We start from the raw sequence: 21076 nt of genomic DNA on the forward strand, positions 1-21076 counted from the left end.
CACTCCCTCTCCATCCCAGGTGGCTCTCTACTAGCCCTTGGGGCTGTGGCTCCAAGCTTCCTTACCCAGGAGTCAAACACTGGGGTGCAGGGCTCTGCCCTGGGCTGGGAGGGAAGAGATCCTCCAAGAGCAGGCAGAGACCTGCAGCGTGTTCCTGTTGCCTCCCACAGACGGGATCCACAGCGTGACAGCTCAGTGCGTCCTGCGCGTGATCATCATCACGGAGGACATGCTGGCCAACAGCATCACGGTGCGCCTGCAGAACATGTGGCAGGAGAGGTTCCTCTCCCCGCTGCTCTCCACCTTCCTGGAAGGAGTGGCCACCGTGCTTGCGACGCCCAAGGAGGACATCTTCATCTTCAACATCCAGAACGACACGGACGTGGGGGGCACGGTGCTCAACGTCAGCTTCTCGGCGCTGGCGCCCCGGGGCGGGCGCTACTTCAGCTCGGAGGAGCTGCAGGAGCAGCTGTACATGAAGCGCATGGTGCTGACAGGCACCTCCATGCTGGACGTGCTGCCCTTCGACGACAACGTGTGCCTGCGGGAGCCCTGCCAGAACTACATGAAGTGCATCTCCGTGCTCAAGTTCGACAGCTCGGCGCCCTTCATCGCCTCCCGCTCCACCCTGTTCCGGCCCATCCACCCCATTGCCGGCCTGCGCTGCCGCTGCCCCCAGGGCTTCACCGGGGACTACTGTGAGACCGAGATCAACCTGTGCTACTCCAACCCCTGCCTCAATGGGGGCATCTGCACCCGCAGGGAGGGCGGCTACACCTGCGTCTGCCGCCAGCACTTCAGCGGTGAGTGCGGCCCTGGGGGAGGGCTGGCAGCGTCCCTTGGCACTGCTGTCACCGTGGCAGGTGCCCTTCCCACCAGGGCCGTGGGTGTCACAGCCTCTCTGTGCCTGCAGAGTCCAGCTCTGCTCCCAGCTCTGTGTTTCCATGGTGCTGCGTGTGCAGGGCTGAGGTTGCCATAGAAATCTGTCTGGTAGGGAGTTGGCTTGGAGAACTCTTGGGGACCCTGGCTATCATTTTCCACCCCTTGTCACAGAGCAGGAGGACTAAGCTAGACTAGGCTAGGCTGGGGCACAGGAGGTTTCTTGGCTGTGCCCCATGCTAGAGGGTGATGGGCTCTGGGACCTTTGCAGTCCTTCTGTGGTTTCAGCCTGTGCCAGTGTTCAGCTGGTCTGGCAGAGGTCTGGAGCCTCACTGGCCCCATGTGCAGTGGATGAGTGCAACCCACCCAGAACAGAAGGGGAGGCTGGGCCCAGGTGCCCCACCAGGCAGGATCTGAGCCAGGAAGATCTGGTCCTAGCTGGGGGGCTGGCAGGGGAATCCACAGTCCAGCCAGAGTCTGGTTGCCACAAGTTCCCAACAGGCTGTGGAGAACTGGCAGCTGAGGGATGAGGGGAGGTGGCCTCAGTCTACTGAGGAGGGATCCCCTGCCTTGCTCTCGCTGTCAGGAGGGAGCATGGCAGCAGATGGCTGCCTGGAGCTCTTCTGTAGGTGGCTCCTGGTGAGATAAGCAGAGTCAGTGGTAATTAACCTCCGGCATTTGAAGCGTGAACAGCCATTAGCAGAAGGGTTAATGAGCTCATTTGCCTGTCACTTCATGCTGTCTCCTCATCCTCCTTGTGTATCACAGAGCAAGTAATGGGAGCAGGGCCTGGGGCTGAGTAGGACTTCAGCTGAGTGCTTCCCTGGGTTCTGTGGGAATCGCACAGGAAGAGGGGCTGACAGATGTCCTGCACTGCACTGTTGAGCTGGCATGAGGCATCCCTGTTACCCATGCCAGCAAGGTGCCAGGGTATTTGTTGTTCTCCATGTGGTTCCCACTTGCATGCAGTGTTTGGAAGCTCCTGGTGCCATGGGTGATACTTCTATAGCTACTGACAGGAGCTCAGTGGCACTGGGCTGTCCCCACATGCCAGAGACAGGACTGAGATGCCTGTCCCAGGTTTGTGTGGTGGCAGAGCCCAAGGAGGCACTCTCAGCATTACCAGGATTCCCTGGCTTGCCTCTCCACTCTTAGGACTGTGCAGCTGTAGTGTAGAGGCCAGTGCCCTCCTGCCACATTCCCATGCTGTACTGGATCCAAAGTTGTCCCTTCAGCCAGACCTGGCATCACATCCAGCCCAGTGGCTCGTGCTGGGCTGGCAGTGCTGGCTAGCTCACTGGCTCCTCTGGGGAGCACCTGGGTAACACTTGGGGTGTCATACCCTTCCCTGGCCCCCAGCTACTCCTCAGACTCCCTTCCCTCAGCTGCCCTGTGCCGAATCCAGGCTGCATTCCCAGGACAAGGAGCCTGTGGGTGGCTGCTGTGCGTGGTCCCAGCCTGTGCCTTGCCCTGCAGGGGAGCACTGTGAGGTGGACAGCCGGGCAGGGCGCTGCATGCCCGGCGTGTGCCACAACGGGGGCACCTGCACCGACAGCGCCGACGGTGGCTTCCGCTGCCAGTGCCCGGCGGGCGGCTTCGAGGCGCCCTTCTGCCACGTGTCCACGCGCTCCTTCCCGCCGCGCTCCTTCATCATGTTCCGGGGCCTGCGCCAGCGCTTCCACCTCACCCTCGCCCTCTCGTGAGTGCTCTCTCTGTCTCTCTCTCTCCCCTCCCCTGCACAGCAGTGTCCTCGGTTCACCCGGCCCTGCTCTGGTGGCTCCTGTGCACAGCATGCTGGGCCAGTCCAGGGGCTGCCCGATGCGCTCCTCACCCCGTGTCACTGGCTTTGCTCCCCCATGGGTCTGCCCTGGCACCTTTGGCCAAAGGGCTCTGAACCTGCACTGGCATCAGCTCATGCCTTCCTGCAGTGCTGCTGCCAGCTCTCTGCCCCCCATGCTCAGGTCTTAGTGTCCCTGTGCTGGGATGCTGGTGCATGCCACAGGATAGAGGGGATCTCCACGTGCTCCTTGCCCACACCCTGCTCTCCTTTGTGCCCTGCCCCAGGTTCAGCACCGTGGAGCCCGGCGGCCTCCTGCTCTACAATGGGCGTTTGAATGAGAGGCACGACTTCCTGGCAGTGGAGATCATCCAGGGCCAGGTCCAGCTGAAATACTCCACAGGTACTCTTGGCCCTGCCTGCTGTGGGATTTGTGTCATGGGAGCTGGGAGAAGGCCTGTGCTAAGTGGGAAGAGGAGAATGCTGCCCTGGATGGAGCCTGTGCTAAGGGAAGCAGGGTTAGGAGGGATTGGTGAGCATCAGTGGATACCACAGGAGATGAGTTGTGTGTATCAGGACTCTCCCTGGCCTTAGGAGTGTGGTTTGTGAGCACAAACCAGGACAAACCCCTTTGGTGTCTGTGCTGCTGTTCTGTCCTGTTGTGTCACTGTGAGCTTCACAAGTCCATCAGCAGCACAGTGGGTGTGGTGCCTCAGGAAGGGTGGGAACCTCTGGAGGCTGTGTGGCTCCCCTGAGCCCTGCCATCATCCCTGTCTCCTCAGGAGAGTCCAGCACGGTGGTGAGCCCCTACCTGCCGGGGGGTGTGAGTGATGGGCAGTGGCACACGCTGCAGCTCCGCTACTACAACAAGGTACGTGTGCCCCAGCTGGCCCCAGCACTCATGGCTCTCTCTCCCCATGAGTGAGCAGTGCTGGCTCTCCTGTTCCCTGCCTCTGTCCCATGGCAGGGGCTCTGGAGAGAAGGTAGAGCAGGTTGTCAGCCCTTGGGGATGGATGCAGGGGAGCAGACAGCTGGGTGCAGGGACAGATTGACACCCAGGACCTCACTTGGAGGCTGCAGGGATGTGCTGCATGCAGTGTCCTTGTGCATGTTCCTCTCTGGGGCTGCTTGCTGGGCTCAGCTGGAGGTTTCCCTCCTGCATTGCTCACACCTCCAGGAGCACAGCTGAGCCTGGGCTACTCAGGCCTTTCCTTGCTTTTGTGTGAACTCTTGGGTGCTGGGGTCTGGGGCCTGTGTGCTGATGACACCCTTCATTTGCTTTCAGCCCAAGGTCAGCACCCTGGGGGTGGTGCAGGGCCCCTCCAAGGACAAGGTGGCCATCTTGACAATAGATGAATGTGATGCTTCAGTGGCCCTGCAGTTTGGCAGCGAGATTGGAAACTACTCCTGTGCTGCAGAAGGTGTGCAGACCAGCTCGAAGAAGTGAGTTCCTTGGAGCTGCTGTGGTGGGGAGGGGTGGTCCCCTGTGGAGCCAGGCCTTCACATCCAGGATTTTGGCTGTGTGTACCTGTCCCTGAGGAGGTCTGGGGACAGACCTCCTGTGCACTGGGGAGCTCACTGAGGTGAGGTCAGTGTACCTCTTAAAGCCCTGGGCTTCTGATCCTGCAGGTCCCTGGACCTCACAGGTCCCTTGCTCCTTGGAGGGGTCCCCAATCTGCCAGAAAACTTCCCCATCACTCACCGTGACTTTGTGGGGTGCATGAGAGATCTCTTCATCGACAGCAAGCGCATCGACCTGGCCTCCTACATTGCCAACAACGGAACTGCTGCAGGTACAGGTGCCTCTGCTCCTGCCAGCCCTGCCAGGGATGGAATCTGCTTCTCACACAGCACTGCTGCTGGGCTGGAGCAGCATTGTGGCACCACAGCTGGAGTTGAGCAGATTCTCACTGGAGAACAAGGCCTTCAGGTCCCCTTAAATGATCCAATGCCTACCTCAGCTAACATTCTGGGAATGTCCCCTGATCCCAAGTGCAGAGTCTGTTGAGCTGGCTGATCTGGGAGATGCCAGATCATCAGTCCAGCTCTACGGTATCTTTGTTCTGGCATAAGGAGCACCAACAGCCTTAACCCTTATCCCTGAGCAGGCATGGTCTGTGTGGAGACACTGAGCAGCAGGGCTTGCCCCTCTGACAGCCTGGGGAAGGGCCAGCAGGCAGTGGTGCCTTTCCTTTTGGCTGGGGAGAGGTGGTGAGCTGGTTGAGGCTGATACAGGTGGCTTTGATACCTCCAGGTTGTCATGCCAAGCACACATTCTGCGATTCCAACCCCTGCAAGAATGGTGGCACCTGCTCTGTCAGCTGGGGGACCTACTCCTGCCTCTGTCCTGTTGGCTTTGGGGGCAAGGACTGTCGCCATGGTGAGTGAGGGGGCACTGCTGGGCATGGGCAGGGTGGGGTGCAAGTGGAGGCAGAGTGATGGATCCACATGAGATGAACCAATTCTGCTGTCCCTGCATCTAGTGTTCCCTGTGAAGTGCCTTTCCCTTCTCCTCACCTCCACTTTCCTTTCCAGCCATGCACCATGCCCACTATTTTCAGGGCAACAGTGTCCTGACCTGGGACTTCAAGGCAGACGTGAAGATCTCGGTGCCGTGGTACCTGGGGCTGGCGTTCCGGACGCGCCAGCAGGATGGGGTTCTGCTGCAGGCCCACGCGGGCCAGTACACCACCCTGCTCTGCCAGGTATGGCCACAGCCTCAGCCACAGCACCACGGGCTAGCCTCTGCTGCTGTCTGCCCCAGGAGGGCACGGGGACCCTGTTCTCCCTGATGGCTGCATCCCAAGCAGAGGGTGGCTGAGGGGAGAGGCATTTAGCAGGGATGGATTTCCCTCCCCATGCTCTGATGGAGGGTAGGCTGGAAGCAGCCAGGGTTGATGAGGTCTTTGCTCACTGCTGGCATTGCTGTTCCCTTTGTGCAGCTGGCTGGGGGCCTGCTCTCCTTCATGGTGAGCAGGGGCTCAGGGCGCAGCACCAGCCTGCTCCTGGACCAGCTGCAGCTCAGTGATGGGAAGTGGCACGACCTCCAGCTGGAGCTGCGGGACGTCCACAGCGGGCGCGACTCGCGCTACGTCATCACCCTCACCCTGGACTTTGGGCTCTACCAGGTGGGTGCTGCTCAGGACCCTGGCACCAGGGCAGGAGCTGTGGGGGATGCTTGGCAAACACAGGCAGAGCTGTGCCTCTGCACCCCCTGGGAGGGCTGGGCCAGGGCTGGTGCCCATTGCCTCGTGTTGCTCCCTTCTGCAGGACACGGTGGTTGTGGGAAATGAACTGCATGGCCTGAAGGTGAAACACCTGCATGTGGGGGGAGTCCTGGGCTCTGGCGAGGTGCAGAATGGGCTGAGGGGCTGCATACAGGTGAGTCCATTGCTCTGAGCCTTCCCTTTTCAGCAGGTCTGTTTTGTGGAGAGTTGGAAACACAAGTCTGGCAACTGCTGCCAGCATCCCTGGTGCTGCTGTCACTGTCCCTCTGGGCATTCAAGGCTCTGACGTGCCATGGGGTAGCGTTAAGTAGGGAGGATGGCAAGTGGCTGCTGCTGGGGGTTTGTGGAAGGCAGGAGAGCTGGAGCCTGGTGTGTCTGCCCTGGCCTCACTGTGAGTTTGTCACCTGCACTGCAGGGTGTGCGCCTGGGTGACAGTGTCACTGGGATCGTGCTGCCCAAGCCCAACCATGCCCTGCGGGTGGAGGCTGGCTGCAGTGTCCCGAGCCCCTGCGACTCCAACCCCTGCCCAGCCAACAGTGTCTGCAAGGATGAGTGGCAGAGCTACTCCTGTGTCTGCCAGCCAGGTAGGACCTGCAGCACCCTGCTACTCCTCTGCTCTTTGTGCCCATTTATCTTCTCCTCTGCCCCTGTGACTCCCTCCTGGCCTGTGACCGCTCTCCTGTCCATGCCTTGGGCAAGTCACACCCCTGTCAGACACTCATCAGTTTTTCTGGAGGGCAGAATCCCTCCTGAGCCCCCTGAATTCACTCCTTGGTACTCCAGCACCTCTCAGGCAGAAGGTATTTGCTTACCTGGTGGTGTCTGTCCCCACCTCAGGGTACTACGGAGGGGACTGTGTGGACGTGTGTCACCTGAACCCCTGCAAGAACAAGTCGGTGTGTCGCCGCAAGCCTGGCTCGCGCCTGGGCTACGTCTGCGAGTGCAGTGAGAACTTCTTTGGGCAGTACTGCGAGCACAGGTGAGATACAGGGCAGGACCGTGGCCTTTGGGCCTGGCTCCGTGCGGGCCTCTCATCCTGGATGTGTAACCAGGGGCTTCTCAGTGCCACTTTCCTCCTTGGAGCTGCTGACTGGTGGCAGAACAAGGCCTGGGGAATTTGGTGGTTGTAATATCAAAGATATTTCTCTCCCTAGGATAGACCAGCAGTGTCCAAAGGGCTGGTGGGGAAACCCCACCTGTGGGCCCTGTAACTGTGATGTGAACAAAGGCTTTGACCCCGACTGCAATAAAACCAACGGGCAGTGCCACTGCAAGGTGAGGGGCAGCTGTGCCAATGGGGACATGGACCATGGCTTCTCTGAAACCCTGCTTGTTCTTGATGCTGTTCCTTGTCCCCCAACAAAGGCCTGGCAGTTGCCCAGGTCCTACTTTGTGTGCCCATATCTGGGTTGGATCCCTGCTCAGTTCCTCTGTACAGCCTTCCTAGACCAGCATGGTGCTGATGGGGGCAGTGGGGTGCTTGGAAATCAGGAATGCCTTGACCTTCTCTGGCTCCAGGGGTTCCCTAGCCTGCTGTCCTATTGGGCACTCTGATGACTGTCCCCATGTCCTCGCAGGACTTCCACTACCGGCCCAGGGGCAGTGACACGTGCCTGCCCTGTGACTGCTACCCCGTGGGCTCCACCTCGCGCTCCTGTGACAGGGAGAGCGGCCGCTGCCACTGCCGGCCCGGTGTCATCGGCCGCCAGTGCAACAGCTGTGACAGCCCCTTTGCCGAGGTGACACCCAGCGGCTGCCAGGGTGAGTGTGGGCACTGTGGGCAGCTGCTGCCAGGGGCTGGGTGTCAGTGGGCTGGCCCTGTGACCTGTGTGTCCCCACAGTGCTCTACGATGGCTGCCCCAAAAGCCTCAAGGCAGGTGTGTGGTGGCCCCAGACCAAGTTTGGCTTCTCGGCTGCAGTGCTGTGTCCCAAAGGCTCCTTGGGTGAGTGGGGATATGATAGAGAGGGGAGGGGACAGCCTGGCTGTCCTGTAGCAGCCCTGGCAATATCACTCTGTTCTTGCACTACCCCAGTCCCGTTCAGCTGGGCTGGAAGTTTGGGAGAAGGAAGTTGGAAGAGAAAATGTCACAGCCTGAGGAAGAGCAGAGAGCAGAGGGTGCTGGCGATAGCACTGGGGTGGGGTAAAAGCTATGGGGTGTAAGACCCATCACCCAGCCATGGAGCTGTGCTGTTCCCTCAGTCTTGGTGCCTATCTTCTTCCTGCTGCTCTTTGGGCTCACCAGGCTCGAGGCTGAGGTCAGGCCTGGCACAGCACCCTCAGTGCCTTGCTGTTGCTCCACCAGCCCCATCTCCATGTGCTCTGCAGGGGAAGCAGGGCACAATGTGGTGTCAGGTGAATGTTGGGTAGGAGTCAGCATCCTGAGCTGGAGGAGGCCAAGCTGTCCTCAGTGACAGAAAAGGTGTCAGCAGGGTGTCTGGGAGTGCAGGGCAGTGCAAGCCCCAGGGGACAATACCAGCCCTGTCCTTCCCCAGCCCTTCGCCCCTGGAGGAGGCAGGTTTGGCTCCTAACTGTTGTCGCTTCTCTCCCCGGTTCTCTCGCCCTCCATGCACAGGCTTGAGGGGTGCAGGTAAGGTTGTTCCCATCTCCTTCCCCCTGTGCTCCAAGGGCTGCACCACATGGCTTTCCCTCCCTGCTCCCTGCCTGGCATCCTGCACACCCCTGCACTTTCCCTGCTGCTTCTGGAGCTGCCCAGGGTCCTCCCAACGCTTTGCCTGGTCTCACTGCTCCTCCACAGTGTTCCCTGCTCCCAGCTCACTAACCACACAAGCCCAGCTGCAGCTGCATGCAGCCCTTGCCACCCTGTGTGCCTGGCCTGCAGTGTTGGCTCTGGCAGGTCTGTGCTCTCCTCCCTGGCTGGGATGGATGGATGCTGGCTCTCCTGGATGGCGCTCGCTTGCTTAGCCTGGGAGGGGAAGGAGCTGGTGCTGAGGCTAGGGAGGAATGGCTGTGGGGTGGAAGAAGGAGAAACTACCTGAGTGGGGAGTGGTAGGATGGGAGCAGAGCTGATGGGCAGGCACAGCACAAGGTCCTGTTCCTTCTGGCTGGCTGGCAGGAGAAGGCACAGGGACCTGGGGGTCTGATCCTGCCCAGATCTGAGTCAATCTCTGTTCTGTGCAAGGGGAATGCCATCAGTATGGAGACTTCTTGTTCTTACTGCTTCCTGCTGCAATGGCACTGGTCCCTGTGCTTCTGCAGCTGGGAGAAGGGTGGCTGGGAGGACTGCTAGGAGCTGGAGGTGGTGGAGGGGGTACACTTGTCCCTGGGGCTTTTCTGAACAGCAGCTGGAGTCTGCTCTAAGCTTCCTCTCCCTGCCCTCCCCTGCTACCCTCTCCCAGCCATGGGCACCTGGTGAGCTCCTGTGCCCTGATGCTGTCCCCAGGAGGCTCCACAGCCCTGCTGGGTACACTGAGGTTGCCTGGTTTCTTTTGCTCAAAGTGTTTGTGGTGACATACCCAGCTGAGAACACTTTTCTCCGTGTTGGCTTTAGCAGCATTTTTGGTGGTGGTTATCATCTCATCTCATTCAGTTTTGGAAACTCCCTTGCTGTACACAAATGCTTGGGCTCCAGCCTGGGGGGCTGTCACTGGATACTGGCCCCACACTGCTGGATCCTCCACACTGGGGTGCACCATCGCACTCCTCCATCCCCCTTGGCTGAAGGGGGTCCTCTCAGGGGCTGGCTTTCCAACCCAGCAGCAGGGCTGTTGTTCTCTGGAGTGGCTTTGCCATGTAGAGAAAGCAGGACCTCAGCAGGCATTGCAGGCTGTCAGCTGGGGGATGCCTAGAGCTGCTTGGGCTTTCATAACTTGGGGTCAGATGTGCCTAAGGACACAGTCATGTCCCCTTGGGCTTTTCGAGCCTGGGTCATGCCAAGTCTGTCCTTTTTGCAATCCTGTGTGATGGCACCTTGCTGAGGTTTCACAAATCGAGAGCAGAATGGTTTGCACTGGTGCAGAGCAGGATGATGGCCCTGGGGTGTTACAGGCCCTTCCCGTTGCTTGTCAGTGCCACTCTTTGGGATTAGCTGGTGCAGAGGATCAGCCATGTCTCCTGTGCTGAATTTCCAACAAGCCCTTCCTCCTTGTTTTAGGTGCAGCCATCAGACACTGTGATGAGGAGAAGGGCTGGCTGGAGCCAGATCTCTTCAACTGCACTTCACCTGCCTTCAAGGAGCTGTCCGTGCTGGTAATCCTCTCAGCTCTGCAGCCCTGACAGAGCAGGAGCCCTCTGAACAAGGGCTCACAGCCACAATTCAAAGCACTCAGCTCTCCAGGGGTGCCTGGGGTATGAGAGGGCCTTGCCACAGTGCTCAGTCCCTTTCTTTCTCACCTCCTTCCCCCAAATCCCTCCTGTGGGACAGTGGTCTGAGCTTAAGTTCATATGGCTTCATTTAATCTGTGTCCCCCTCAGAAATTACTTTGTCCTGCCAGAGTATTTGAGGGGAAAATAAATAATCCTGAGCAGGGCTGAGTGGTTTGAAGCTGGTGGGATGTCTGCTCCATGAGACCTCTGTAGCCCCTCAATTTTGTCAGGGACAAATCCCTTTGAAATATCCAGGCAAGTGTATTTAGCACTTACATGTCATCTAGGCTGAATGTCATCATGTCATCTAGGCTGAATTGAAACTGAAGCCAGGAGAGTTTCCAGGGGAGTATTGCCAGGGCCTTGCTCTGCCCTTTCATCTGCTTGGCCTCTGTTGTGTTACTGCACTAACTGCACTGGGTTAGCCAGGCCAGTGCAGACCCTGGTGTGTTGCTGGAGGCTGGTTTTCTGCCAGATGTTCTCCTTGTGCTAGAGACCACCACTGTGAGTGTCCATGGCTTCTGCCGTGGCTTCAGAAATAATCTCTGTGTCCAGCAGGGTCTGCAGCATCCCTGGTGAGGAACCTGCTGCATTGTTAAACCCTCTCTTTTCTCCCGACTGACAGCTGGAGGGCTTGGAGAGGAACAAGACCGAGCTCAACACGATTGAAGCCAAGAAGCTGGCGCACCGCCTGCGGGCTGTCACAGACCACATGGAGCACTACTTTGGCAATGATGTGCACATCGCCTTCCGCCTGCTGTCCCGCCTCATGGCCTTCGAGAGCCGCCAGCGCGGCTTCGGCCTCACCGCCACGCAGGACGCACACTTCAACGAGGTCAGTGCTGCCCACGCCACAGGGCCTTCTCTGCTGCTGCTCTGAGCAGCCCCCCCTGTGATTCTAAGGGGATTGAGGGTGTGGTGGGACCCCGTGAGGAGCTCTGGGCTCTCGGTTCGCACCAGCAGTGTGGGAAGCAAGGCCTGCATGGTCAGGGCTGGAGCAAAGACTGGTTGAGGAGAGGCAGAGAGCTGGGTTTGCTCAGCCTGGGAAGGCAAGGGAAGGTCTTACTGCTGCTGGCAGGTCCCTCATGGCAAGGGTGCAGGAAAGGTATCTCTGCAGGGCATTGGTTGATGAGAATTGAAGGGGGAGCCCATTATAGTATGAAGTCCCTCTCTTCCCAGAGCCCTTGTGCAGAGAGCACAGTGCTGCAGTCTGGGGGTGGTCAGGAGAGGCCCAAAGGCCACGCTCACCCTCTGTCCTCGTGTCTCTCCCATTCAGAACCTGCTGCGTGCAGGCAGCTCTGTGCTGGCCCCCGAGAACCGGGAGCACTGGGCCATGCTGCCCCACGGGGAGCATGGCAGCGCCAGCCTCATGGAGCAGCTGCACGACTACTCGGGCACGCTGGCCAGCAACATGAAACTCACCTACCTCAACCCCGTCGGTGTCGTCACCCCCAACATCAGTGAGTAGGAGCTGCCTGGGGTGCAGGGACACTCCTCCATCACAGCTTGTTCCCTTCTCATCTCACTGCACCCCAGGGAGTGTGCTGGTAATGTTCTTGATGGCTCTCTCTAGCATGGGGAGGCATTTGTGAGAGATGTCCTGGTCCCATCCCTGCCTGGACTAGCTGACCTCCAAGAGCTAGCAGAGCTCAGAGTGTGCTGCCTGCTCACAGTTACTTTCCAGTGTCTAGTGAAAAAGCAACTGGCCTTGGTGGCAGGAGTAGCATGCCCTATGGCAGAGCAAGGACCTGGGCTGGGAAGGAGCACTGTGGGTAGTGAGATTTAATGTCATGCCCAAACAGAGGTCATAGCCTCAACTCCCTTGGCCATGGACTTGAATCCTGGGGTGCTCTGGAGCACAGTTGGTATCCAGGTGTCCATCCTTGAGCTGACTTTCACTGCCTTGCTCCTCCGCAGTGCTGAGCATCGACCGCATGGAGAACCACTCCCACATCCGCCGGCGCTATCCCCGCTACCACAGCAGCCTCTTCAGGGGCCAGCCCGCCTGGGACCCCCACACACACGTGGTGCTGCCACTCTCCGTGCTGAGCCCTCCAAAAGCTGAAGGTGAGCACAAGAGCATCACTCAAGGAACAGCATGGATGGGTACAGCTGGCAAGAAAGATGTAGAATCATAAGAAGATTTGGGTTGAAATGACCTTTAAAAGCCATTTAGTTTGCATGTACCCTACTGAGACATGTCTCTGTCAGAGGTCTGAGAGCCAGCCTTGAGATCCTGAGCTTTACACGTGTTCACCACATCCCAAAGGCTCCTGATGGCCTTGCAGATTGTCTTCAGAGCAGCATGTGCTGGTTATATGTGTGTGTGCTTTTGTGTGTGTGTGTGTGTGTGTGTTCTCACCACCCCTCTGTGTGCCCCAGCTGTGCCCACAGCAGTGCCCACGCTGGCTGGGGCCGAAGGGAACTACTCTGTGGAGAACTCCTCGCCGAGGCAGGCGCTGCCAGAGCCCGAGCCCACCCTCACCGTGGTGATCCTCATCATGTACCGCACCCTCGGGGGGCTGCTGCCTGCACGCTACCAGGTGGATCGCCGCAGTGTCAGGTACATCCTCCTCCCCTTCCTCCCGTGCCCCACAAGCACCAGGGCACAGGGGCTGGCTGGACTCTGTTTGTTCCCTCTGGCACTTGCCAAGTCTGTCTGCAATGGCGAGGGTTTGATTCCCAGCCGTGGTGCTGCTCTGTGCCACGTTTCTCAGCCCCATGTTGTATTCTGAGCAATTCCTTCTGAGATGTCAGAGCTGGACACCTGAGAAGTCTCTGGGGGTCTGTAGCTGCCACACAGTGATAGTGATGGTAGAGCTCTGTTGTTCCTTGCAGGCTCCCCAAGAATCCTGTGATGAATTCCCCCATTGTGAGTGTGTCTGTGTTCAGCAATCACACCTTCCTGCAAGGACCCCTGGACACCCCTCTTGTGCTGGAATTTTACCTGCTGGAGACAGCAAACAGGAGCAAACCTCTCTGTGTCCAGTGGAACCACTCCAACCTGTGAGTTGAGCATGACTGGGCTGCTCTCTCTGAGCTGCTTTCCCCACATACCTCCTCGTTCCCCAAGTTTCCCTGAGCAGCACTGGGATGGGGGGGAGGGTTCCATCCTCTCCCATAGGATTTGTTTCTTTTGGGAGGGCACAGCAGGGTCAAAATCATTTAGTTTGGAAAAGACCTTTAAGATCATTGAGTCCAACCATTAACCCAGCACTGCCAAGTCAACCACTGACCCATTTCCCTCAGTGTCAAGTCCACGCTCTGGCTCCCATTTTTCCACTTTAGCAGAGCAGTTGTATCTGCTGGCAGAAGAGCCTTGTCAGTCACCCTTCTTCTCTGTGGTTCCTGCCCCCACACACATTTGTGTGTCTTCTCTCCTAAGTGCACTCTGCTTTTTGGTGGCTGCAGGACCAACCCCTCTGGCTTCTGGACAGCCAGGGACTGCGAGCTCGTGTACCGAAACAGCACCCACGTCCACTGCCAGTGCTCCCAGTTTGGCACCTTTGGGGTTTTGATGGACAGCTCGCACCGAGAGGTAACCTCAGCCTGTGGGACTGTGGTGATGGTGGGGACTGCTAGCAGCTGGGTCCCAGAACAGGCAGAAAATGTCCTGGGCACAGGCAAAAAATTCCATGTGGGACACAAACCCAGTTTGAGAGTTCTGCAAGCTTCCTGTGTTTGCCCCTAACCCTGCTCTTTGCCTTTGGTTCTCTGTTGCTGCAGCAACTGGAAGGTGATCTGGAGACATTGGCAATTGTCACCTATTCCTTGGTGTCTCTCTCCTTGGTGTCTCTGCTGCTGACCTTCTCCTTTCTGACCTGCCTCAAAGGCCTCAAGTCCAACACACGTGGCATCCACTCCAACATATCTGTCACTCTCTTCTTCTCTGAGCTGCTCTTTCTCCTGGGTATCAACCGCACTGAGAACCAGGTCTGTGGGCTGAACACACTGGGGGTGAGGTGTGGACGATGCCATTAGCCTTGGCACAGTGGGACCATCTCTAAGTCACTCTTCTCTCCCCAGTTTCTCTGCACTGTGATTGCCATCCTCCTCCACTGCTTCTTCCTCTCCACCTTCGCCTGGCTCTTCGTCCAGGGCCTCCACATCTACCGCATGCAGACAGAAGCGCGCAACGTCAACTTTGGGGCCATGCGCTTCTACTACGCCATCGGCTGGGGCGTGCCTGCCATCATCACTGGTAGGAGCTGCTGGTGCTGGAGCCATGCCCAAACCAGCCCTGCTGCTTCTCAGCAGTCCCTGACCACCTGGTGCTGCCCAGCTCATCTAGGGTGGAGAGCTGAGGGTGGGCTTGCCATGGTCAGCAGTGCTGGCAGCAAGCAGTGCTGTGGTAGTCAGGGACCATGTATCAAGGACCGTCATCTTGCGTCCTGAGGATAAATACTCCTGAGAAGCACCTCTTCTCAGGTCTTCTAGTTAAAGTCTCTTGGTTTCCCAAGCCTGCATACTTGGGTGACCTGTCGCTGGCAGTGAATGCCTCCTGCACTGGGCTGTGTCAGGGACATCTGAGGAAAAGGAAATAAAGTCCCCGTTGTTGAGTCTCACAGTCCTGACTCCCTCCCCCTGTGGTGGGGAAGCCTATGCACATGGCAAGGAGCAGGGAGAAAGCTCCTTCACTTCTGACAGTCCTGGCATGGGATTGATATGGTTTGGACAAGTCCAAGGCTGCTGGGTGTGGACCTGACCTCTCCCTTCCTCCTGCAGGGCTGGCCGTTGGCCTGGATCCTGAGGGCTACGGGAACCCCGATTTCTGCTGGATTTCCATTCATGATAAGCTGGTCTGGAGCTTTGCAGGCCCCATTACTGTCGTCATTGTGGTAAAACCCTGTCCTGTTTCACCCACAACCCTCTCCTGCCTCCCTTCTCTGCACCATGGGCACTCACCCCTCCTTGGCTGCCCACTGCCTGTCCCATTCTCTGTCTCCCTCTCCCTCAGTCAGAGGCCCTCTTTTTGTCCCTTCTCAACTCTAGCCAAACCTGGGGGAGGCCACAGCTCGGGCATGAAGGGAAAGGAGGGGATGTTTGCAGGGCCTGGCAAGCCTGGAGTCTGCAGTGGGGAGGTCAGGTCAGAGCCAGCCCTTGGCACAGCTTCTAATCAGTGCCAACACTTTCAGATGAATGGGGTCATGTTCCTGCTTGTGGCCAAGATGTCCTGTTCCCCAGGCCAAAAGGAGACCAAGAAGAAATCGGTTCTGTGAGTATTAGTGGCCAAACTCCCAGCAGAGCTCTGGCAGCTAGTGGATTTTAGCATTTTCAGTGACCATCCTCCTCCTTCTACCATCAAAGGGCCCTTCTGTGCATCAGTGTCAGCCTTGCAGCCACTCTCCTCTCTCCTCTCCCACACCTGCCAGCCACATTAACCCTTCCTAAACTTTATCCTTTCTAGTTCCTATGTCCCTACTATGTTCACACTCGCGTCCCAGCTGGTCCCCTTTCACCACCTGCCCTCACAGCCACCTCTTGTGTCTGCTTGGGTTCAGCACTCAGCCCTTGTCAGCTATGAGCACCTGTTTCTACCTCTCCTACATGCTCCTGAGAACTTTCCCCACTCCCTCTGAGCCAGCCCTGGAGCATGGCTGAGCTCTCTGTGGCTCAAAATGACCTGTGTCATTTTGGCCCCTGTGTTTGCCATGTGTGATCCAGAAGGGAAGGCCTGGCAGTCAGGGGAAGCTGGGCCACTGTGCAGGGATGTGCCTGCAGTGCTGGGCACAGCAGGGAGGTCTCTGCAGGAGCTTTCCCCTCTGGATCTCAGGGAGCACTAGCCTGTAGGTTAACAGTTCGCACTAACCTCTCGGTGTGTGTCTATGTCCCTGTCTGTCTGTCTGTCTCTCTCTCTCCAGCATGACGTTACGGAGCTCCTTTGTTCTGCTTCTAGTTATTAGCACTACCTGGCTCTTTGGCCTCTTGGCTGTCAACAACAGTGTCCTGGCTTTCCACTACTTCTACACTGTCCTCTGCAGCCTCCAGGTAACTGCCCAGCCTCTGCTGGGGAGGGCAAGGGTCAGCCCAGTGGAGCATCCCTGTGGTCCCCACAGCTATCTGTGGAGAATGGATGCCCTGTGCTGAGCTCCCAACATCTCACTAAGCTCCTTGTCCCTTCTGCTGCCACCTTTGTGGCACTGAGGGACTCCTGCCACTCCTTGCTGCTGTGCCTGTGGTGAGCAGCCACACGGAGCAGGAGGTGGCTGCAAGGCATTTGGTTCAGAGGTAACATCCAAGGGATGGCAAGTGCCATCTGGAGGGAAGGTGCCTCCAGGTCCTGAGAGGGCAGAGTAAGAGAATGTGATGGAGGTGTTGGACACTCAAAATATGATCCATGGCAGCACCCTGCCAACCTTCTCCCACCACTGGAGCTGATGTTGCTGCAGGGGACCCTGCCATTTGCTTCTTGGCCACTGCCAGACAGGTGGACACCCCACCTGTTCCTCCCTCATCCATGGCCACTCTGGGTGTTAGCTCTCATTGGTATTTGGGGTTTTTGGTGCGTCCCAGTCCGGTGGCCTGGGAGGAGCCAGGGGAGGAGCATGCTGCTGGCACTGTGGGCAAGCAGGTCAGCTGGCAGTGAGGGGCTGTCTCTCATGGCATCTCTCTCCACAGGGCCTGGCAGTGCTGGTCCTGTTCTGTGTCCTGAACGAGGAGGTGAGGGAGGCATGGCAGCTAGCCTGCCTCAGCAAGAAGGGGCAGAGCGAGGAGGCCACGAGGAGCACCCAGGTGGGTGAGAGCAGAGCAGCCCAGGGGGCTGGGCTCAGGCTGCACATCTGGGACAGGAGCTGACAGGGATATCCCCACTTTCCCTGGGCTGCCATGGCAGCTCCTTAACAGGGCATGTGCCCTCTCCCTCCTCCCAGGGCCCCAATGCCTACAACAACACAGCACTGTTTGAGGAGAGTGGGCTCATCCGCATCACCCTGGGGGCCTCCACAGTGTCCTCGGTGAGCAGCGTGCGCTCTGCCCGCACCCACTCCAGCCAGAGAGCTTACCTCAGGTAGGGAGCAGCCAGGGGGCCAGCAGTGCCTGGGCAGAGCCACAGGCTCCTGCCACTGTGACAGTTTGAGCCTCCTCTCTTTCAGAGACAACGTGGCAGCACGTCAGGGCTCAGCCCTGGATCACAGCCTGTTGGCTCACACCGGCCCCACGGACATCGACATGGCAATGTTCCACCGTGATGCTGGGGGAGGTAAGGCTCTGCCCTGTTCCTGAGCTGGGGGAGTTCTTCCTGGTGCAGGCTCTGGATGTGTGGTTACATCTTGTACCCCATGTTCAGCTGCAACTTCCAAATACGTGGGAGATGGCGGGAAAGGCAGCCATTGTGTCATTTAGCACAGCCTCCTCCTGGACAGATGGCAAAGGGCATAGCCAGTCCCCAAGGGAGTAGAAATGAGGGAGGCAACAGAGGGGACATGGGCTACTGTGGGATCTCTGGGGACACTGGGCTCTGCAGTACAGCACAGGCATTTGACTCACTGGAGCTAGACCAGCTGGGGCTGGGGTGTGGGATAGGGAAGCCAAGGGTAAGGAATGTGGGTTTACTCAGCCTGGAAGAGGAGGCAGAGAGGATCTTAGTGCTGTTTGCAGCTGCCTTACAGGAAGGTGCAGTGAGATGGACCTGGGCTCTTCTCACAGGTTACCTGGTGATAGGGGTGAGGGAGCTGGCACAGGCTGCTGCTGAGGGAGGGGCAGCAAAGGGCAGGGGCAACTCATGAATGTAGTCAGCTTGGGGTGGTTCTGCCTTCCTGGTGCTCTCAGCAGGAACCTCTCCCACCTTCATTCCAAATGTCTCCCCCACACACCATGTTCCTCCAGACCAGGACTCAGACTCGGACAGTGACCTGTCTCTGGATGAGGAGCGCAGCCTCTCCATCCCATCCTCGGAGAGCGAGGAGAACGTTCGCCTGCGGGGCCGCTTCCAGCGCCAGCTCAAGCGGGCGGCGCACAGCGAGCGCCTCCTCACCAACCCTGCCAACAACACTCCCAAAGGCAAGCCTGGGGCTCTGGCAGGGAAAAGAATGAGCTCAGCTCCCTAGGGGGGTCAGGCCATGCATGTCTTGTGATGGCTCAATTGCTGCTCATGGAAATATTCCCTCCCTCTTCTCTGGGGCCTGATTTGCTGTGTCCTTCATCAGATGTGGATGGCAATGACCTCATGTTGTATTGGCCAGCGCTGGGCGAGTGTGAGGTTCACCCCTGCTCCCTGCAGAAGTGGGGCTCCGAGCGCAAGCTGGGATTTGACATCAATAAGGATGCAGCCAACAATAATCAGCCAGACCTGGCTTTGACCAGTGGGGATGAGAACTCCCTCACCCAGACCCAGCGGCAGAGAAAAGGTAAAAATCTGGAGCAAGTGGGCAAGGGTGGCCTTGCCTGTCTCAGGCTGACATGACACTGAAAGCTCAGAATCAGATCTGTGTGGCCTTGCCCTTGGGGAGGTGTCTCCCTGGTTTTCCTGCTCTTCTTGCTGTTGTGCAAATATTTGACTTCTCTTTTGTCTGGTGCAGGGATTTTGAAGAACCGCCTCCAGTACCCCCCAACTCTCCAGGGCTTGCCATCCGTTGGCAGGATGACCAACGAGCTGACGTGGTACAAGACGTCCACGCTGGGTCACAGGGCTGTCCCCGCTGCCTCCTATGGCAGGATCTACTCTGGGGCTGGCAGTCTGTCCCAGCCAGCCAGCCGATACTCGTCCCGGGAGCAGCTTGACATGCTGATGAGGAGACAGATGTCCCGGGAGCAGCTCAGCAGGCACAACTCAGGAGAGTGCCTGGAAGCCGTGCCCAGTCGGCATGGGTCCAGAGAGGAGCTGGACACTATCCCCAGCAGGCATGGATCTACTGAACACCTGGAAAGTATCCCAAGCAGACATGCATCCAGGGAGAACTTGGATCTACTTGCTGCTAGGCCCAGTCAGAGAGATCATGGGAACACACTGCCCCGGAGGCAGGGCTCCAGAGACTGCCTTGACACTTTACCCTGCAGATTTGGGTCAAGAGAGCAGCTAGACTGTGGGCCAGTAAGAGAAGTCTCTAGAGAGTGGCTAAACACATTGCCAAGTAGGCAAGTGTCCAGAGACCAAATAGACATGTTGCCAAGTCGGGATACTTCTCGAGAGCAATTGGATTTGCTTTCTAGAAAACAGCCTTCAAGGGATCTGCTAGCATCAGCTAGACAAGCTTCAAGGGAGCAGCTGGACTTTTTGTCCAGAAGATCCAATTCCAGAGAGCCTCTGGACACAGTGCCTAGCAGGCAGCCCTCGCAGGACAACCTGGGCAGTCTGTCTCGGAGGCAGCTGTCCAGGGAGAGCCTGGAACCGCTGTCAAGGAGACAGCATTCTAGGGAGAACCTGGAGGCCATTCCCAGCAGACATCCTTCCACTGAACAGTTAGATATCCTTTCTTCCATCCTTGCTTCTTTTAACTCCTCCGTGCTGTCCTCAGTGCAATCTTCCAGCACACCTTCAGGCCCCCAGACCACCGCCACCCCCTCTGCCATGCAGACCTCGACGCCCTCTGCAGTGTGTCCCTCTACACCTCATTCTGCCACCTCCCACAGCATCTCAGAGCTGTCACCAGACTCAGAGTAAGTGGTTTCCTTCCTTCCTCAGCCAGGTCTTGTTCAGCTGATCTTGTGCATTGTCCACCTGCTTGGCTTCTTCCCAGAGGTGTTTAGTTTGGAGGGAGAGGGCTGTGGAAGGGGGAGCTCCCTGGGTGAGTGGCAGGTGTCTCCTGGACTGAATAGTGACTGGGCAGGGAGAAGCCTCAGGTGAGACAGCTCCAGATGCTTGTTGAGCAGCACAAACAGAAGCCTCTCTGTATGTGAGTGTCCTCTCTGCCCAAGAGATGATGGCCCTTGCTTGTGGCCTGAGGGTAATCAGGGAGGATGCTCTGTGCAGCTAGACTGGCCTCCTGGCTGATCCCTTGGTCAGTGCTGGCTCTAAGTCCCATAGATGTATGCAAGGGCCAGGCTGGCTGGAGAGGAGGGAGCCCAAGTCCTAGGGAAGCCCTGCCTTCCCCAGCCACATTTCTCTCCAGGCACTCTGTTTTAGCATGTCACTTTTTCCCTCTAGCTGTGCTTCCTGCTGGTACTGCTCCCACCCCAGCCCTTCCCTCTTTCCCTCTTCCTTTATCTCAGGGACTCAGAGACAGTTCTTCCTGCCCTGACACAGGAGAGGTTTTCTGCCCTGTCCCCATCTGGCATCGTGGGGAAAGGGTGCTGGAGCCCAGGAGAGATGCCATAGCTTAACACTGTTTTTCTTTCCTCTGAGTAGAATAATGAGAAACGATGGCCATTCCTGAGGGGCCGGAGATGGATCACAACAGAGATGGAAGAAGCAGGGCTCTTCACCAGGCACTGCCAGCTGAGGTTTGGTATCCCCATGGAGCAGGGGCCAGAACTGATGGTTGTCAGAGGCCCAAAACCAACCCTGCTTTCCCCTGCCCTGTGGGCTCAGGGGCCAGCAGCCCACACCACCCACTGCCAGGAGCCTCCAGGCTCTCACTGCCACCATGCTCTCCATCACCTGCCTGGTGTGACAGGTAGTACTGGGCGAGGGTGGCATCTCCAACCCCCTGGGGCCAAGGTCTTTCTCTGCGAGCTGTTTGTGTGTGGGGTGTGCCTGTGTGTGTGTGAAGGGTGGGCAGTGGCAGGGGGACAGAAATGGAGCCTAGGATGTGGGGGCAGGGAGGGTTTTCTATCCTTTTGTATCTTTGTAATCAGAGAGAAGAGAAATTTCTATGGTTATTTTTACGGATGGTCTGTTCCCAGGACATGGAGCATTTGTTTCACCAACAGCCCCTTGCCAGTTTCCCTGGGGCTACGAGAATCCCAGTGGACTGGAGAGACAGTGCCAGGCAG

The 21076-nt window shown here is 58.0% G+C and overlaps 1 protein-coding gene across 1 annotated transcript in view; it reads left to right on the forward strand.

Annotated features, from left to right (window-relative positions):
• The window catches only part of CELSR3 (cadherin EGF LAG seven-pass G-type receptor 3), a 29100-nt gene extending 8361 nt beyond the window's left edge, over positions 1–20739 (forward strand). The window contains exons 2-36 of the mRNA XM_058812651.1: positions 171–803; positions 2356–2578; positions 2944–3059; positions 3439–3527; positions 3942–4099; positions 4286–4449; positions 4911–5036; positions 5192–5361; positions 5599–5784; positions 5927–6037; positions 6299–6467; positions 6721–6862; positions 7038–7158; positions 7461–7644; positions 7725–7826; positions 9996–10090; positions 10833–11042; positions 11484–11667; positions 12125–12274; positions 12602–12770; positions 13046–13213; positions 13619–13745; positions 13934–14140; positions 14234–14408; positions 14933–15045; positions 15343–15422; positions 16069–16195; positions 16826–16939; positions 17077–17213; positions 17299–17405; positions 18032–18205; positions 18352–18552; positions 18724–19012; positions 19130–19801; positions 20490–20739. Coding sequence (XP_058668634.1) covers positions 171–803; positions 2356–2578; positions 2944–3059; positions 3439–3527; positions 3942–4099; positions 4286–4449; positions 4911–5036; positions 5192–5361; positions 5599–5784; positions 5927–6037; positions 6299–6467; positions 6721–6862; positions 7038–7158; positions 7461–7644; positions 7725–7826; positions 9996–10090; positions 10833–11042; positions 11484–11667; positions 12125–12274; positions 12602–12770; positions 13046–13213; positions 13619–13745; positions 13934–14140; positions 14234–14408; positions 14933–15045; positions 15343–15422; positions 16069–16195; positions 16826–16939; positions 17077–17213; positions 17299–17405; positions 18032–18205; positions 18352–18552; positions 18724–19012; positions 19130–19801; positions 20490–20517 — 6221 coding nt within the window. The 3' untranslated portion in view covers positions 20518–20739. The remainder of the gene's footprint in view (positions 1–170; positions 804–2355; positions 2579–2943; positions 3060–3438; positions 3528–3941; positions 4100–4285; positions 4450–4910; positions 5037–5191; positions 5362–5598; positions 5785–5926; positions 6038–6298; positions 6468–6720; positions 6863–7037; positions 7159–7460; positions 7645–7724; positions 7827–9995; positions 10091–10832; positions 11043–11483; positions 11668–12124; positions 12275–12601; positions 12771–13045; positions 13214–13618; positions 13746–13933; positions 14141–14233; positions 14409–14932; positions 15046–15342; positions 15423–16068; positions 16196–16825; positions 16940–17076; positions 17214–17298; positions 17406–18031; positions 18206–18351; positions 18553–18723; positions 19013–19129; positions 19802–20489) is intronic.
• The last annotated feature ends 337 nt before the right edge of the window (positions 20740–21076 follow it).

The sequence above is a fragment of the Ammospiza caudacuta genome, chromosome 12, assembly GCF_027887145.1.
Source record: "Ammospiza caudacuta isolate bAmmCau1 chromosome 12, bAmmCau1.pri, whole genome shotgun sequence".
In the NCBI taxonomy this organism is placed as follows: Eukaryota; Metazoa; Chordata; class Aves; order Passeriformes; family Passerellidae; genus Ammospiza; species Ammospiza caudacuta.